The following is an 18,005-nucleotide window of genomic DNA, read 5'->3' as shown; positions in this document are numbered from 1 at the left end:
GTTTGGACAGGCTCTTTAATCACTAGGGTAAACTCTGATCCTACTATGTCTAGGGTCCCAGTGAGAGGAAGAAATTTTGCTGTAATCCCGGCTACCTAGGAGGCTGAGGCAGAAGGATCCCAAATCCAAGTTATGGCAGTGAGACTTTATCTCAAAAATAAAAACTAAAAAGGGCTAGGGCTGCAGTTTAGTGGCAGAGTGCTTACCTACCATGGATGAGGTCCTGGGTTTAATCCCCAGTACCAAAAACAAAACAAAAGCCAGCTCTGGGCATAGGCACAGAGGGGAACATAGCAGAAGACACAAAGAGAGCCACCTGCAGCCTGAACCAGGCATGGAAGCTTCCTCATGGTCCCCAGGAGGAATCAGCCCTGCAGACACCTCTGTCTTGGACTTCCAGCCAGTCAGACCTTGGGCTGATCGCTTTCTGTGGCTCAGGACTTGGACATGGCTCAGCTGCCAGCCTCATTGATAGCCCCCAGGATCAGGCCCTTTCACAGTTCCCTGCCATGGGGAGCAGGGCTTCGATAGGGGATGGCAGGAGGGACAGTGTGTGATTCTGAGGTCAGGCAGCAAAGGAAACTGCAGCTTCCAGCTTGGTTAGGAGCTGATGCGCAGCCAGCCGAGCAGGCATGCAGAGGGTGCAGCCTGAGTGGACACAGGACAGCAGCTCCACCACACCTGGCCACAGACAGCACTTCGCTGTTTCTATAACTGTGTCATCTTGCTGTGTAGCCCAGGTTAGCCTCAAACTTGTCATCTTCCTGCCTCAGCCTCTCAAGTGCCAGGATTACAGGAATGTGCCACCACTGTTGTCACTAAACTGCCAAGTCCAGGGGTGAGTTTTGCAGCAGGAGAGCTGACAGGGCCCGTTCCCCAAACCCCTTCCTCCTGTGTTCAACCTCCCAACCTGGCACTACACAACAGCACCGAGGATTTAAGGGAGGATACTGAGGCCCAAAATAGCCCTGAATACAAACATTATTATTTCTCCACAAAAGGGAATGTGCTCAGTTTCAGAAGTAAGCCAAGAAACGGAGATTCCAAGAGACAAGTTGGAAAGACTTCCGAGTGGGAAGGAGATGTGATCAAAATATTTTCTAAGGTGGACCATGGAGAAATGATAAATGAATGCAAACAACCATGTGCTGGGCCCCCTGCGTACACACACAGGGGCCTCATACCAGCTCCCTGCAACCAGGAGAGGAATGCTACTGAGTCAGTTCCCAGTGTGAGGTAGGAAGGCAGTGGGAACTTTCATTTTTACTACTAGAATTGAACCTAGGGACTTAATGTTGTGCTATACCCCTGGCCTGTCAAAATTATCATTATTATTATTATTGTCTTTTTGAGACAGGGTCTCGCTATGCAGTTCAGGCTGATCTTGGGCTCACTTTGTATCTCAGGCTGGTTTCAAACTTTCAAAGATCCTCCTGCCTTAGCCTCCCAGGTGCTGAGATTACAGGAATGTGCCACCACACCTGGCTAAAATCAGTATTTGTTTTTTTATTTTGAGACATGAGCTCACTTGGACACTAAATTGCTTGGGCTAGGCTCAGACTTGCAATCCTCCTGCCTCTCCCTTCCATAGTGCTGGGGTAAGAGGTCAGCTCCTCCATGCCTAGCTTGGAGGTGGGAGTTTGAACCAAGCCTGGGTACTGGGGAGTTGGACCCTAGGAGGTGATGCGGTTAAATGAGGCCTCTGAGAGAGGCTCTGACCCAGCAGGACAATGGCTGTAACAGGAGTCCAGACCTGATCCTGGTGCCCTGTGCCCTGTACTGCCCCCACCAGGCCTCTCCTGCTGCCAAGTGGGTGTAGGTGCCATACTCCTTGATGTCGAAGCACCGTGAGCCTCCCTCCCTTGTGAGCCACCCACTCCGTAGTGTCCAAGCTGCCATGGCCGCAGAGCGCAGGTCGAGATGGTGCCCACTGGGTATCCTCAGCACAGCGCTCAATGCGGGCTGAGGCCAGGCATTGTGGGCGCCTCCTGAGTGTGCATGCATGCCTGTGTCAGGGCCAGTGGGCCCTGCCTGGCTCCCTGATCGTCTTCCTCACCTGCACACACGCCAAGGCCTCTCTGCTCCAAGCTTTCAGCTACCACAAGTTGCGGCTGTCCAGACCTCAGGGCAGAACAGCCTGGCTGTTCCTCCTCCCGGGAGATGCTGTGAGAACTCTGGACTCTGCTACTCGTGCTGCAAGTTTCCAAACGCCATGCCAGCCACTGTGACAATGGCCAACACTTCCCACCCACTGATAAGGCACCAAGGCATCTCCCAGCCATGACCCGAGGTGAGCTCGGCCACTTCTCACCCCCTTGTTGCTGAGTAAGTCCCGCTTCCGGGGGGCACAGAGAGGTGAAGTCATTTGTGCAAGTCACTCAGCAGACGTATAGCTGGATTCAAACTCCCTAAGGGATCTGAGGCCACAAGCTGTGCCCATATACACCGCCTTTTGGGGGACCAGGACGATGGATGCTCAGGCCCAGGACTAGAGGCTGCTCTGCCCCAGTTTGGCGGCGATGCCCACCCACTCAGGCAGGAAGGCCGCCTCGGGCTTGAAGACCTCGAGGTAGGGGGAGTCAGGCAGCGTGTAGTTGGCCAGGTAGACGGTATCCCCACCTGCGAGGTAGGCGGCCCAGATCCCAAAGGTCCCGATGGTCATGACCGTGTGGTTGCACTGCGTGAGCAGAGCAAAGTCCCTGCCCGGCGAGCCCTCCAAGCCATTGCCCGCGAACACCACGTCCCCGCGAGAGGTGTCCATGTTTTCCCGGCACCAGGCCATCCCGTTGCTGGTGACCACAAAGACCGGCGCTGGGTAGCGCGCGCGGAACCAGTCCAGGGCCTGCTGCAGGTAGCCGCGATCGGCCACCACCCCCTTCCACACGCGGGGCATGACGTGCACGTAGTCGCCACGCCGCACGTGCACGCCCACGAAGGTGCGGGGCCGCGAGCCCTGCACGCGCAGCTCCCCCAGGAAGGCCTGGGCCTGGCGGCGCACGTGCTCGTGCAGGCTGAACTCACGCAGGATCTCGGGCCGCAGGTGGTGGTAGAAGGTCCAGGAGCAGGGGTAGCCGGTGAGGCGCACGTAGCGGTCCTGGATGTGGCGGTAGCGCTCCTGCATCCAGTCGTCCAGGTGGTAGTTGCGCCACGTGATGCTGTGGGCTGTGGCACTGTGCAGCACTGGGAGGCTGATGCGGAAGAGTGGGGCCAGCGTGCTGTGCATGTGCTCGGGGATGAAGGCCGGCCGCCCGTTGGCCTTGGCCAGTGCATACAGCGTGGCGTACTGGCCCATCTGGTTCCCTAGGCGGCCCACTGCGTCCACGGTGAACACGCCCTCCCTTGGGAGCTGTCCGGGGGCCAGTAGCACTCTGGGTGAGGAGGCCCAGGGGGTGGGCACCAAGGCCAGGCGCTTGTGGCAGTGGAAGACAGTGGATACCACGAAGATGACAAAAAGTAAGTACAAGGTGGAGAGGGGCAAGCAGGTGGCCCTGAGTTTCCTGGTGGCTGTAGGAGGAGGACAGAGGTCAGAGGGGATGACTGGGATATGAGTCTCACACGCTTCTGCTACCCCCACTGTCCATTTTTCAGTCCGCCCAGCTGTCCCAAGTCCAGGGACTGGGATCTGAACTGGGCCTGAGTTCCAGATTCCCCCTTACTGGTGCTTTGGAGCTCGGCAAGCCACTGTGCCTCTCTGTACCTTTCTCAACCGGGATGATTCAGTGGCACTGTTTGAAAATGCCCACATACAGCTGGTCATGGTGGTGCAAGCCTGTAATGATAGCACCGGGGAGGCTGAGGCAGGAGGATCACTGTGAGTTCAAGACCAGCCTGGGCTACATAGCAAGACCCTGTGTCACAGACAGAAGTGAATTGCCACACAAAAGGAAGAGAGAGAGAGGAAAATGCCTGTCATTGACTCTGTATAACCTGCAATTACAGCCATCTATAGAACCCATCCTAACCACCCCACACACCACTCACCCCTCATCTGAGTTTCACTCTTCAGAGTCGCTTACCCAAGGTCAGTGTGCTTTTAGATCATTAAATGAAGACTCCCAGCAGTGTATCATGGCTAGCAGTGTATCAACCACCAGAGAACCCACCTTTGGGTTCTCTGCCTCTGGAGCAGCAGATGAAGTCTTTCCCTCTGGCAAATGAACCGTCTAACCCCTCTGGCCGCACACCTGGCCACATACACCCCACCTCCCCACCCCAGCTGCAGAGCTGCATTTTACTGTTACACAGTGGGCAGGTCTGTGTCTGAGTAACTCACTTACTCAAGGGGTGCAAAGTGCAATAAAGTGATACTAGCTACTTAGGTACAGCAAAGAGGAGCCAGAAAGTGCTTTCTTCAGATGAAAAGTAAAAGTGCAGTTAGGATAGGTTGAGGCAAAAGATCGCATTCATGCTTTTTTTTTTTTTTTTTGAGACAAGATCTTACCATGCAGCCCAGGCTGGCCTCAAACTCCTAATGATCCTCCTGCTTCAGCCTTCCAAGTATGGGGATTGCAGATGTTTGCCACCATATCCAGGTTACAATCTTCATGAAGTATACTGTTCTCTTACAATAGTTCTTATTTTTAGTTGTTGTTGTTAATCACTGGCTGAGCCTAATGTAGAAATTAAACTCCACTAGAGGTATTAATGTCTTTGAAAAGAACAGGGCACGTGGACTAATTGATTCTGGGAATCCTTTTGGGGGCTTGGTGTGGTCCCCTGTATTGACCACTCTAACTTTTTTTTTGAAACAGGGTCTTGCCCTGCAGTTCAGGCTGGTCTTGAACTTACTATGTAGCCCAGGGTGCTCTCAAACTCACAGTGATGCTCCTGCTCAGCCTCCTGGGTGCTGAGATAATATGCCACCATGCCCAGTTATAACATTTTTTGACAGTACACAGAAGTGTCCTGTCCATGCTGTAAACTAACTGTTCGAGTGTCAGGTGCACATCAGCCATGACACCAAGCAAGGCAGCATGTGAAAGCACAGGAGACAGGGGTCCTCCCTGTCCCACTCAGAGGACTCAGGGTCCCGGCCAGGCCACACTGATGAGGTGCCTCAGCGCACTGGTGTTTCTGTGACGGTGTCAGCCACAGCCATCACTGTGGGTGCACACAATGTGTCGGCTGCCTATGTCTCTGCCCCTCTTGTGAATCCAGGTTAGCCAGGCCTCCCTCAGTTGTCAGATGTGGCAGAAGTGACCCCGTGGCCGTTTCTGGCTCCGGATGTAAGGGACCAGCACTTCTCACTCCCTGTTCCTGAAGCACTCCTCTGTGATGCCCGACACTTGGCTTTCGCTGTGTATGAGCACCCCTCCCCCACAGCACTTGGTGGTGAGGTTCACATGCCATCCGATCCACCCACTTAAAACGCACAATTTCATGGCTTTTAGGGCCGTCACAGGGCTCTGTGACCATCTGAATCACTTCTGAAACATCTGCATCACCCTGAGAGGAAACCCTGCCCCTCTCGCCATCTCCCCCAGGCTGCCCCAGCTCCCTCCTACCCACCAACTGTACTGGCTTTTGTCTCTGAGGATCTGTGATTGGTGCCACATCAGGCCTCTAGTTTGGCATCAGAGAGCACTGTGTCACTTAGTCCATGGCCCCTGCCACAACCAACCTGCCGCCCACCCGTGTGCTAGCTCTGGGTGGGCAAGGTTCCTGTTTGCCTCAGGGAAACTGTGCAGTGGCACTGTGGGGTCCCAGGCCGCTCTGCACTCCGCTCTCAGCACTTGCCAGGTCCCACATCCTGCACTCTCACCCCTCCCATCCCCACCTGGCTGCTGTCACCATCGTAGGCCTGGCTGGGCAGCCAGCAGTGTGGCTCAGAGGAGCTGGGTGCATGGCCTCAAGGTCCCACTCTGGGCTCAGTGGACTTGGAGGACCACAGCACCTGTCCTTGTGATGGAAAAACACACAGGCCCCATCCTCGGACTTCTTCTGCAGCCAGCTCTGCCCTGGCTCCTCCCAGGCCTCAGCCAGTGCCACTGCCCTGTGGGTCGCCTTGCCCCCTCCCCATCAGGGCCACATCTGAACACCTCAAACTTCCCCGATCACCTCAGGTTTTGCATGGGTCCCCAGTGAGGTCAGCCAGCTGGCAGCATGTGAGACACAATGCCATAGCTATGCTCGGGAAACAGTGTCTACTGTGGAAGTTTCTAGAAAGCAAATGGAACTGTCCTGAACTGCTCTGCCCCGCACTGATGGAGAATGCACCCCAGTCATCACACCCAACCCAGGGTTCCACACTGGGCCACCACCATGCATGTGACCAGAGCAGCCCTGCAGCTGCTGGCAGATGGGCTCCTGGTGGGTTTGTGCTCATGTTGGCATTTGAAATTCTTTTTTCTCAGTGCTGGGGGTTGAACTCAGGCTGAACTACATCCCCAGCCCCTGCCTGCCTTTTTGAGATGCAGTCTCACTAGGTCCTCAAAGTTGCCCAAGCTGGGCTTGAGGTATCAACCCTCCTGCCTCAGCCTCCCCTCCAGCCAGGATTACAGGCGTGTGCTGCCATGCTGGGTGAAACTCTTCAGTGCTGAACAAGGGACCTAGCTTTTCATTTAGTACGGCTCCTCCCAGGTACGGCCCGCTTTCTCCAAGGGCTCCCCCTCACGGCCTCAGCCTCAACAGCCAGAAAATAGAGCTGACTGAACCAGGGCAGCTGGGCCAGGGCGCTGCAGGTGCTGGCGCAAACCTGGTCCTCTGGGTGGGAAACAACTGGCCACCCAGTCTCATCACCAAGGCCAATGCCAGGGTTTCCTGAAGACTTCACTTCTCCAGGCGTGAGCCTCGGGCTGTGCTACAGGAACAGTGACAAGTCTGCTGAGGGAAGCAGCCCAGCCTCCCTTGGGCCATGTACAGTGGTCTATGCAGGAGCTTAGGAGACACATTCGGCCCAGAGAGGGCATGTAGAAGGCAGTGCCCTCATGATGCAAGTGACATTTTAATCCCTTTTGCAGAGGTGAAGCAACCAAGGCACAGAGAAGTTAAGCAAGTTGCTTAGATCACACAGCTATGGTTCCAGTCTGGGACCTGAGTGTGTCTGAGAGAAGAGTGGCCCTCTTCCCCAGGCGCTGCTCAGAGATACTTCCTGGGCTGTCTCCAAACCTCTGTTATTCATGAGAGCTGGGAATCCCAGCAGGCCCTGACACCTCCCCTGCAGCCTGAGGGTGAGGGTCCCAGTACTCGGGGAGCCCTAGCCCCTCAGTGCACCCAAGAAGTCTATTCCAGCTGGAGGACATGTCCTGGGCTTGTTGCCACCCCCCAGGGGTGCTCACAAGGTTGCTAACTGCTGGGCTACTGAGGCAGTTGAGAAGAAAGTGGACCCAACTTGGTGGCACATGCCTGTAATCCCGGCACTCAGGAGGCTGAGGCAGGAGGATCACCAGGAGTTCAAGGCCAGCCTGGCCTACATAGTGAGTGCAAGGCCAGCCTCAACTGCAGAGCAAGACCTTGTCTTTAAAGAAAGAAAAAACAGGACAAGTGGGGAAGAAAGCAGGCCTCACTCCAGGGGACAGGAGACCTCTCATTCCACAGATGGACAGGGGGAAGAGAAAACGTAGAAAGGACCAAACTTTCCCTAATTCTCTGGCAGCAAAACCAGCATTCCCTTGGCCTTGGTGGCTGCCCTGGGCTCTTTCAGGTATCACCAGGTGTCCCTCAGTGTTGTGCTGCTGACCTGTAGCACCCACCATCTGTTCCAACATGGCTGCCCTTTCCTGGTCAAGATTCCTAGTTGGTTTTTGGTGACTCCCCTCTCTGGCAGGGGGCCTGGCGAGGCCTGAGCCTGGGGTCCTGTTCACAGGTCTCCGCAGGACGGGGCCCGGCAGGCAGGACTCTCTGACGCCAGGAGTCCTGATGTTCACCCTGCCACTCAGCGCCCCTCGCCCAAGCCAGATGTCCCCTCTGACATGGGGACCAGCTCCTCCTCATGGCTTTCAAAATCACCCCCGCTTATCACTGTCCTTGCTCCTGCTGGTCCTGAAGGTCACATGGAGCCTGAGTCATGGGAGCCGGCTGGGCCCAGGTTCCTGCACTGACTGTGAACACATCATGGGCACCCAGGCCAGATGGTAGCAATGTGCCAGCTTCTAGATACCCTTGATCTTTTCAAGGGAAAGTGACAAAAACCTTATTTTTCTAGTCAAAACCATTTGGGTAAGAAAACCATTTGCTGGAGAATTTCAGGAGGAAAGTACCAAGCATCCAGGACACTGGCCTCCAGGGCCCCCACCCTCTGCCCAAGGCCTGAGGGGCTCCAGCTCCCCTGCTGCCCCTCCCATTCCCTTAGTGCCAAGGCCTCTGGGTTCCCTGCTGCGGACAGCACAGATTTTTAGGGCTTGAAAGCAACTGACCTTAACGCTCAGTTAACCCGCAGCACTGGGGTACGAGGCGGGGCTGGCCGGGGTCAGCCCGAGGCAGGGCAGAGGGCGGCTCCACAGGTCAGGGCCGGCTTGAGCTGCCACCACGTGGCACTGCAGGCCGCGCCCTCGGGAGTCAGTGGGGCTGGGCCAAGTAAGGGTGGAGCAGGGACCCCAGACCCAGATTCCATTGCGCACCTATCTGTCCCATTTGCCTGGGGCCTCCGGGCCAGTCTGCTGGGAGCTGTTCAGCTTCAGGCCCAAAAGGGGCAATAGCCCTCCCATCCCACACAGTCTTGGGTGGCGTGGCTGGCAGGGGTCCCTGCAGGGAGTGCGTGGCTGTGGTTGGTGAAGGGGCTGGGGAGGAGGGGGTGGTGTTGGATTCTGCAGGCTCGGCTCGGAGCGCCCGCCCAGACCCCCAGCCTGGGCTGAGAGCAACCACTCGTGCTCGCTCCTCTGTTCCTCCGGAGCCACTGCCGCCAGCCGGGGAGGAGTGCATGGGAGCAACTGCAGACTCTGTGGCACAGGTTGGTGATGCCTGGGACCTGGTGCGGGTGGGAGTGCCTGTCAGGAGCCGGAAGGGGCTGGGGACGCAGACTCAGGCTGATCAAACCAGGGCCTAACAGTGGGTCTGCCAGGGCCCAGCAGGTGGGGTGGAGGCTGGGGGCAGACAGCTGGGCTCAGTGGTGGCCAAGGGCCAGTTTCTCAGTGCCCTGGGCTACTGAGGGACGTGGGGCCTGGGTCCTCCCAGTGCTAAGGGCATGAAAGAGGGACCCCCTGAACTGCCTAGCAAGAGACCTGCTGACATGGGGGCTAGGCCTGAAAAGGGCTGTGACTGAGGGTGGTGAATGTCTGCCAATGAGCAGGCGCAAAATGGCGCCAGATCCTTCTGGGGTAGGGGGTGGGGTATGGCCTGGGGCAGGGAACCAAAGCCACACCAGGCAGCAGCAGTGGGACACCGGGGCTGCATGGCCCTCCCACCCAGGGATCCAGCAGAGACCCAGAAAGGTCCTGAGATCCCCAATTCTGAGTGGGCTCTTTGGGGGTGCTGCCAGCCTCCAAGGGGACAGTGGGGAGCAGTGGACAGCTGAGTTCTTGCAGTCATCTGTGGCAGTCAGGACTTCTGGCCCCCTTGAGTACCCTGGCATCTGGTGCCCATCCTGTCCCACCCTCCTGCCTTCCTGCCTCTCTCCTCCTTCATTATTACCCGCCACCCCCAACATCTGCTCCCCTATCTGCTTGGGGCCCTGAGGCCAAGTGGAGAATCAGTGTGGGGACTTGGACCCCCAAGTCCTAAGGCTGAGGGTGGCAGGTAGAGCTGGATGATCAGAAAGTCCCCACACCCCCAGCCCTAAAGGAGTCTTAGGCATCTGCTTCCCCTGTCCCCAGCTCCCGCTAGGTGGGAAAGAGTTAAGGACAGGCAGCAGCCGGGCTGGGTGGCAGGGCGGCTGGAGGCCAGAGACCTTTGGTGATAATCCCCTCATGCCAGAGCTGTGGAGAACAAGGTTAGGGCCCCATGTGGGAAAGGCCCCTGCGCTGATCCCTGGGGCCAGGCCTTGGCCTCCTGCTTCTGACTCCCACTGGACACTGCCAGCCTGGCCTTCACTGCACCAGGGCTGCAGGTTGTCCACTGTCCCTGAGGCTCTCAATGGACTCAGCATCACCTGCCAGCCCCCTAGACTCCCAGGATCTCTGAGGTGCCATGAGCTCCGCATGTCCAGGCCCTGGCTCTCACTTCCTGGCCTCCCGAGTCTGTCTTGCTCTGTCCTTCTCTGCGCCAGGCCCTTCCCCTAGGCTTGTGTACCCCCGTTCCTGTGTCTGTTGTCTCTACCTCTGTCCCTTGCTCTCTCTGTCACTAAGTCCCCTCACTCTGCTCAGCTCTGCTCTGTCTCCCCTGCCCCTCTCTAGATTTCAGCATCTGGCAGCCTCTGCCGTCCTTCTCATCGGACACCCCTCTCCCCAGGGGCCCTGTCCCCTTGACACTGACAGATAACTCTGGGGTGTTAAGCTACAGATTAGTTCAGGCAAAATTCTCAATTTTGCTTGCGTGCTTTCCCCCTTGGGTTATGTAAACAGTAATTCTCCCCAGATGGAACTATTTTCCTCGCTTCTAAGAGGGTGAGGAGGGGGCTTGGGCAGGGCTAGGTGGAATGCTAGGGTTCCGCAGAGGATCTCAAGAGCAAGGTGGAGGCTGAAGACTGAGGTCCCACTGGCCACCTCTCCTCTGCAGGTGCTGGCTCTTCCGTGACCATGCCTGTGACCTTTGCCCTCCTGCTCCTCCTGGGCCAGGCCACCTCAGATCCATGCTACGATCCTGGGGGCCAGCCCCGCTTCTGCCTCCCCCCAGTGACCCAGCTGGCTGGTGGCATAGCAGCCCCCTGCCCTCAGGCCTGTGGCCTCTCCCCGGGGATGGGCCCTGGCTCCGGGGCTATCTGTAATGGCAGCCTGACCCTGGACCTGGATGGCCTCTTCCTCCTCACTTCCGTCACGCTGCGCTTCTGCACCCCGGGGCCCCCAGCACTGGTTCTGTCTACTGCCTGGGCCACTGGGGGTCCTTGGCGGCCTCTGTGGCGCAGAGCTGCCTGGCCTGGAGCCTTGGGGGGCCCCGAGAAAGTGACCTTACGCTCCCCACCAGGCCCAAAGGCCAGGGTGGTGGCGCGCCACCTCCGTGTGGAGTTTGGGGGCCGGGCAGGGCTGGCAGCAGCTGGAGTGAGAGGCCGCTGCCAGTGCCACGGCCACGCTGCCCGCTGTGCTGCCCGCTCCCGGCCTCCCCGCTGCCGCTGCCGCCACCACACCACCGGCCCAGGGTGCGAGAGCTGCCGTCCATCCCATCGTGACTGGCCCTGGCGGCCTGCTACACCCCAGCACCCCCATCCTTGTCTGCGTGAGTCCTGGGCCCTGCCTAAGCCCCAGTCTCCCAGGCAGCTGGTCCCTCATCCCCAAGGGTGCAAGGTGTGCTCTTCCTCCCTACAGTGGCCTGCTCCTTGTGCTCCTGTGCTATGCTGGGCCCTGGGTTTCCTCTTCCCTCAGCAGCCCCTAACTGCCACGGGGTGGGGCTCTCGGGACACTGATGACTGTGATGGTACAGGGGAGGGTAGGGGATAGTGCAGCTGGACTCTCCCCTTCTTCTCCAACGAACTCAGAGGAAAGTCCAAGGTGTATGCTTATCTAGCACCTGCCACGTGCCAGGCGGTACAGTCAGCGACCCCATTCCTGGATGAGGAAACTGAGGCCAGCGGTCACGAGTCCCTTGCATAGGACACCCAAGTGCCATGTGTGCCAGGGCCAGGACCCTGGCAGTTGGGCCCTCCTGGGCCTCAGATCACCCCTCACCTGGGTGCTTTAGGAGGATAAACAGGAGCATGGCCCCGGTAGGCAGCCAGGGCTCATGTCCCAGCTTCTCTGCTCACCAGTGATGTGACCCAAGGCAGGTGGCCACTTCCTGCAACCCATCGGGTGGGGACAGTAACTATGCTCCCTTGGGCCCAGTCCTCAGTTCCCCAGTCCCCTACAGCACACCACTGAGATTTTCCTGCAGCCCTGTATCTGTCCCCTGCCCCCAGACCTAGGGCCTCCACTTCACTCAGTGGGCCTCAGCCATGGTCTGCAGGGAAGGCAAGGAAAGACTCAGTATCCATGGGATGGTGTGGGCCACATCCTGAGCCTGAATGGGGCCTGGGTGTGGGGAAGTCATTCCTGTGAGGACTGCAACAGCCCCTGAGGCTGAGCTGGGCCCCACGCTCTGCACCCAGGCTCTCAACCTCCAGAGTTACAAGGAAGGGTCTTTCGGGCCAGGCGAGCTTCTGCATTGGTGTCCCCAATAGTCTTGCACTTTCCCAGCCGAGACCTCCAGAACATAATTTTCTCTTGGGTCAGAAAGGACCTGACTGCTCCCTGAGAACCTGCATGTGCTGCCACTTCTAATGTTCACCAAGCCCTGGCGACTGGGCTGGTAAACCCTGCTGGTCTGGGCAGATCAAGGCCCGGAGGACAGCCCTTCTCCTTGACTGCCCCTTGCTCTACTGGGCCCCTCCCTACTCTTTCTAAGTGAAAAGCCTTTAAACCCAGGTCTCCCCAAGAGTGACCCAGGGGCATTTCGCTAGCAGTACAGATCCCAGGCCCAAGGAATTGATGTAGTTTTTAAAACCCTTCCCTGGTGACTGTGATAAGATGTGAGGCTCATGAGCCACTTCCTTAGAGAACCTGATAAGCATTCCCCGGAAAGCTAACTTCCACCAGTGTCACATGGACACGGTAGGGTTCAAATCCTGCCTCTGACAACCTCCAGGCTACTCTGCTTGGGCAGGTGATCACCTCTCCTTGCCTAAGCTTCCCCATCTGACTAAGTGAGGCGTACAGGACTCCGACAGGCCATGATCAAAAGAAACCTACACCAAGGTGTATAATAGTTGAGATTCCAGAAATTCAATTTTAGTGTACGTGCTGCCAAAGTGAGTACAAGATTCCAGGCATTCAACATGAGAACAGAATATTAAATGCTGTTAGAGGAAAGAGACTAAGTTTCCCATCTGTGATGTGGGGCGATGCTGGTAGCAGTTTCACAGAACCACTGTGAGAATGAAACACATCAAGCAGCCAGGCGTGGTGGCAAACACCTGTAATCTCAGAATTTGGGAGGCTGAGGCAGGAGGCTGTGGCACAAGTTTGAGCCCACACTGGGCAACTCAGTGACTCAGTGACACACTCTCTCACAATAGAAAATGAAAAGGGCTGGGGATGTAAAGCAGCACGAAGGCCCAGCATTCACCCCCCCCCCCCCACACACACACACCACAGAAAAAAAAGAAATAGGTGAGGTGCTCAGCACAGTAGCAGGCCACCTGCAAGCACCAAGAGCCGAGTATCTGTTCTGTGCCAGGCTCAGGTTACTTAGCTTCTCTTGGTCGCCCCATGAGGTGAACCCTAAATGCTCTTCTGCAGCAATGGACCCAAGCTAGAAGTGCAGGAGTACCGGCCTTCGGAACAGAGGAGAGGCAGGCAGGTGTCTGCCCACACAGCCTCCAGTCAAGCCCTCGACTTCCTTCAGCACTGGGCTGCACTGAACCCCTCGGGGCTCACAGTGTCCATTAAGTACACCCACTTCAAGATGAGAACAAAGACATCTTGGGCCCAGGTTTACCCAGGGAGCCCCAGGCTTGCCCATAGTGCCCACATCTTATTTCCTTCCCCGAGGGCCCTGAGTAAGGAGAAAGCTGAGGACCAGGGGACAGAAAGCCTGGCCCCTACAGCACAGCTCCATCTCGCTCCCAGCCTGCTCTTGCAACCAGCATGCCCGCCGCTGCCGCTTCAACTCTGAGCTGTTCAGGCTGTCGGGTGGCCGAAGCGGGGGTGTATGTGAGCGGTGCCGCCACCACACAGCTGGTCGCCACTGCCACTACTGCCAGCCTGGGTTCTGGAGGGACCCCAACCAGCCAATCACCAGCCGCAAGGCTTGCAGGGGTGAGTGTAATGTAAAGCCAGGCAAAGTGGAAAAGGATGCAGAGAAGGGAAGCTCGGGCCTGGGGGGCGGGGTGTGTGGACTCCAGTACCAGGGGAGGAAAGGAATGCAAGTTTAGTAGGAAGCATCTGGGTCCCTGATACTCCACACCCCGTCTCCTCTCCCCACCTAGCCTGCCAGTGCCACCCTATTGGGGCAACAGGAGGTACCTGCAACCAGACCAGTGGGCAGTGCTCCTGCAAATTAGGGGTTACAGGCCTGACGTGCAATCGCTGTGGGCTGGGCTACCAGCAGAGTCGCTCCCCCAGGATGCCCTGCCAGCGTGAGTTCCGAGGGGCTGCAGACCACCCAGATCTCAGTAGAAACAGAGGTGGGGCCTGGGAGATGGGAACAAGAATGGGGAGGCAGGACTCTGAGTCTTCAGAGAAGCCAAGGACTGAAATTCCAGACTCCTCAGGCTTGGGATGAAGGGAGCTTGAGGAAGAATAAGTCAGGGTGCAGATTCCTGGGTCCTGGAAGAGGATGGCAACAGACATTTGCACCCTTGGGAGTCTGGTTGCCTGGCCTCTGGGGGGTGGGGGAGGATGATTAAGGTTAAATCAAATTTCTCCTTTGGGTTCAGGAATTCCAGAGGCCACTACCCCCCTTGCCACTACTCCTGGTGCTTCTAGCTCTGGTAAGACAGTCAGGTAGTGAGATGCCCGGAAACCAAGAGGGCTCCGGGATGGGCTGACGGGGCTCTGAGGTTGTCGGGTCCTGGGGGTGTGGACATCCCAGCTGTCTATCACACTGCAGTGAATGGATGGGTGGGCAGAACACTGTGGTCCAGGCCTCAGGAGCCCACTGCAGATAGCCCAACCCTCCCCAGACCCTCAGTGTCAAAACTACTGCAACACCTCGGACACCAAGGTCCACATGAGCCTTCGGAGGTACTGCCAGCAGGACTACGGTGAGTGCCTGGGAGAAAAGGCCCAAGGCTGCCCAGAAGATTCAATGACACCTTTGGGCTCAGCTTCACTCTCTCATCTTACATGGAAAGGGTGTTGGGTTCTAAAGGCATCCAGGATCTTATAGGACAAGAGATATATTGGGAGAGGGACAGCAGGGAGTGGGTTCTCACCTTTAATAGGGACTTTTTCTTCCCCCATGCTCTCGAGTTTCGAAGCTTTGCTTTGCTGACACCTCTGAGGGTGGAAAGACAAAAGGGAGCTGGTTAAAGAGGAAGGCTCCTTGTCCTGTCATCCCTCAGCCCCTTCAGGGTACCAGATATCTGAGCCTTTGCCCTATGCCCCACTCTCCTGGACTCTCAGGTCTAACCCACAGTCCACATGGACCTAACTCAATCTCAAGCTCAGGAATTCAGCACAACCCACAAAGCTGTGACCGCCTCCCTCAGAAAGCATGCTTTTCCAAATTGCTAGAGGGACCTCAACCAGGACACCTCGAACCCTTCCAGCCTCCCAAACGCATCCCAGAGCCCTTCCCCTGGCAATATCCTCCTCTTCCTGGGCTCACTCTGACCTTGCTGCATTAAAGACCCGGAGTAGTCTTTTCTGCTTTGTCCCCCTTTGACTATGGTAGGGTCCCCAAGTGCCCCCCATCTCTAACTCAATTCCTATCTCCACTGCTCCTAATGTGACTCCCGAAGCCTCACCTAATATATTGCAGGCTCCTGAGCTCCTCTCCCAGTCTGACCTCTCCGCACGACCTCCTCTTTCAATCACAATCGCTGCCTGTCACAAACCACACACCCTGCCCTCTGGATTCCCCAGCACCCAGCTGCAGTCTCCCCCAGTACCCTCCCGACCCAGGCCAGATCCCCGCCCGCACCCTTACCCCCACCCCCACCCCCATCCCCACTCCCACCCTGTGGAGTACAGAGTCCCTACCTAGGCCTCCCTGCCCAGCCCTGACTGACTCATAGGATGGAGATGACCCGAGGCCCCACCCCCCTGACCCCGCCTCCCCGCAGTTCTGCGCGCGCAGGTGTTGGCGTCGGAGGCGGCGGGCCCCGCCTGGCGGCGGCTGGTCGTGCGCATATTGGCCGTGTACAGGCAGCGGGCCCAGCAGGTGCGCCGCGGTGACCAGGACGCCTGGGTGCCCAGCGCAGACCTGGCCTGCGGCTGCCTGCGCTTACACAATGGAACCGATTACCTGCTGCTGGGCAGCGCGGCCGGCGACCCAGACCCCGCGCGCCTTGTCCTCGACCGCCACGGCCTCGCATTGCCCTGGAGGCCGCGCTGGGCCCGGCCACTGCGGAGGCTGCAACAGGAGGAGAGTGCCGGCGGCTGCCGCGGTCTGAAGTCCCCCACACCGAGCCCCCGAGCTGGACACTAACCAAGACTAGAACCGCCTCGCGACCACTTAAGAAATTCAGGCAACAGGCGCGAACGCTCTAGCTCGACGTGCATTCTGCGGAACCAATCAGAAGCCGTGGCGCCCCTGGCGTCATTCCACGTGCGCCGGCCTCGCGCAGGGATGAGCAGAAAGCGCAGAACTGTAGGACTGTTGGGAGTTTCTGCAGCGCCTCTTTGGTTTGTGACCTGAATAATTCTTTTCCACAATAAAGTCAAATCTTACGGAATTTTGTCTCCTGACTCTCGATTCATTCTTGGAGAGTCCCAGGGACAAATGAAGAAGGCTTTGAACAAATCTCCAAGAGCTCCCTGAGACAAAGTGACCAATCTGATTAAAGAACTCTTACGGCGTCACTAGGTGCCAGTCAGATTACTCTCACGTGATGGTCGATGGCCATGAGACAGTGGGTGGGCCATGGACATGGGCAGGCCATAGAAAAAGCGGGAAAATTGATGAAAGGAAAAAACAGCTCCAGATTTCTGGAAAGTTCCAGATGAAAGAACATTTCGTTCCTGAAAATCTTTATTCAAAGAGAATTTGCGTGATATCTGAAGAAGGTTCTGACCTATTCACCTGGCCTTGAAGTGCAGTCAGGACCCTTTCCTGAGAGAAGAGCCCATTGGGAACCACAGAATGCTGTAATGTTGCTTGGTGTTAGAGTTAAATTTCACCAAACCGGCCAAATACAGAAAGTGCTATGGAGTGGGAGGCTGTCCTGGTTTCACCCCTTGCCATTCTGACCTCTGCACTCACAACCAACCACAATTTTAAATTTGTGTGAGCTTTTCTGTAAGAGTCCCTGTGAAGGGGTGCTTTGAGGGCATCTTAGAGGAAGTGATCTGGAGACCCGAGACCCGTTTGGACCTGGAGAGCAATCCTTTTCTTCCCTGAGAGAAAAGTGAGCTCTCAGCCAATAGGGAGAAAGAACAGGCTGTGATGTGATGTCACAAGATGCTAAGCAGAGGGAAAAGTGTCCTCCAGCAGACCTGGGTTTGCTCCTGTGATACTAAAAAAGACAGAAAATAGCCCTAGGGTGGTGACCATTTGACCCCCAGGCCACCAATAAAATCCTCTATCTGGGGGATCTTGTCTTTGGTTTCTAGCTGGGCTCAGGATGGGGACATCTTTGAAGCAGTGTTTAGGAGATTCCCAAAGCCTTATCTGATTTAACCTGGTATCACCGACTTCACCTCTTACAACTCTTTTTCTTCATCCATGCCACTACAGCCACACTGGCCACCTTCCTATTCCTTTAGAAATCAAGCACATTTAGCCCTAGGGCCTTTGCACTTGCTTTTCTCTCCACCTGGGACACATTCCCTCACAGAACAGCAAACTGAAGGTATGCCTTCAGTTATTCAGATTAGGCAAGTTCTGGTGGCTTGACAAAAGTTTATTTCTTGCTCATGAACATCTGCCATACAAGTTGTCAAGGACTAGTTTTCCACCATCACTCAAAGATCCAGGCTGAGCAATCACAGTCAAACTTGTGGTATCAACTGCTGCAACCCAAGGTATCCTTCATCAGTGTGGCAGGGAGAGAGCGGAAACACAGAGAGAGAGAGGGTCCCATAAAAACAATAAATGTGCCGGTCTAGGAACAACTCTCTTCCTCTCCCAGCTCATTGGTCAGGATGTGGTCACATGACTCTAGAGCTGCGTAGAGTAGGGTGGGAGATTCTCCTTCATGCCCAGATAGGAGAGCTGTGGGATTCGCTTCCTATTGCTGCCATAACGAATGATTATAAACTAAGCAGTTGAGACAACATCAATTTATCAGCTTGCAGTTCTACGGATCAGAAGTCCCTCCTAGGTTTCACTGGGTTAAA

At 56.6% G+C, this 18,005-nt stretch overlaps 2 protein-coding genes across 7 annotated transcripts; one reads left to right on the top strand and one right to left on the bottom strand.

The window, feature by feature from the left end:
* Positions 1 to 1,486: 1,486 nt before the first annotated feature.
* Positions 1,487 to 16,215, bottom strand: LOC100729517 (galactoside alpha-(1,2)-fucosyltransferase 2-like). Of its 5 annotated transcripts, none has more exons than XM_063253047.1 (4): positions 15,708 to 15,858; positions 15,473 to 15,551; positions 14,939 to 15,002; positions 1,487 to 3,504 (listed from the first exon to the last, which is right to left on the bottom strand). In XM_063253047.1, exons 3-4 carry the CDS (start codon positions 14,964 to 14,966, stop codon positions 2,489 to 2,491), a joined length of 1,044 nt encoding a protein of 347 aa, XP_063109117.1. In that variant the 5' UTR covers positions 14,967 to 15,002; positions 15,473 to 15,551; positions 15,708 to 15,858; the 3' UTR covers positions 1,487 to 2,488. The 5 variants fall into 5 exon arrangements, 1 of the variants encoding a protein (XP_063109117.1); XR_010048671.1 differs by lacking the exon at positions 1,487 to 3,504 and adding an exon at positions 12,770 to 14,330; XR_010048674.1 differs by lacking the exons at positions 1,487 to 3,504; positions 15,473 to 15,551; positions 15,708 to 15,858 and adding exons at positions 12,770 to 14,330; positions 16,157 to 16,215.
* Positions 8,431 to 16,402, top strand: Ntn5 (netrin 5). 2 transcript variants are annotated; one of them, XM_003465442.4, is made up of 7 exons: positions 8,431 to 8,887; positions 10,591 to 11,244; positions 13,632 to 13,820; positions 13,991 to 14,140; positions 14,441 to 14,494; positions 14,687 to 14,767; positions 15,791 to 16,402. In XM_003465442.4, exons 2-7 carry the CDS (start codon positions 10,611 to 10,613, stop codon positions 16,153 to 16,155), a joined length of 1,473 nt encoding a protein of 490 aa, XP_003465490.1. In that variant the 5' UTR covers positions 8,431 to 8,887; positions 10,591 to 10,610; the 3' UTR covers positions 16,156 to 16,402. The 2 variants fall into 2 exon arrangements, with proteins under 2 accessions (XP_003465490.1, XP_063109116.1); XM_063253046.1 differs by lacking the exon at positions 13,991 to 14,140 and having other exon boundaries at positions 8,722 to 8,887.
* Positions 16,403 to 18,005: the final 1,603 nt, after the last annotated feature.

The sequence above is a fragment of the Cavia porcellus genome, unplaced genomic scaffold, assembly GCF_034190915.1.
Source record: "Cavia porcellus strain 051 isolate PalLab524CR breed Dunkin Hartley unplaced genomic scaffold, mCavPor4.1 scaffold_7, whole genome shotgun sequence".
Taxonomy (NCBI): Eukaryota; Metazoa; Chordata; class Mammalia; order Rodentia; family Caviidae; genus Cavia; species Cavia porcellus.
Note: the sequence above shows the minus strand (reverse complement) of the source record. Positions and strands in the feature narration are given on the sequence as shown.

Bases quoted from the DNA above. Each gene is read 5' to 3' on its own strand.
- Ntn5 (XM_003465442.4), top strand. From the start codon at position 10,611: ATGCCTGTGACCTTTGCCCTCCTGCTCCTCCTGGGCCAGGCCACCTCA. The intron at 13,821-13,990 runs GTGAGTGTAATG...CTCCCCACCTAG, and splicing joins CAGCCGCAAGGCTTGCAGGG to CCTGCCAGTGCCACCCTATT. The intron at 14,141-14,440 runs GTGAGTTCCGAG...CTTTGGGTTCAG, and splicing joins CCCCAGGATGCCCTGCCAGC to GAATTCCAGAGGCCACTACC.
- LOC100729517 (XM_063253047.1), bottom strand. From the start codon at position 14,966: ATGGGGGAAGAAAAAGTCCCTATTAAAG. The intron at 3,505-14,938 runs GTGAGAACCCAC...CTCCTCCTACAG, and splicing joins AGAAAAAGTCCCTATTAAAG to CCACCAGGAAACTCAGGGCC.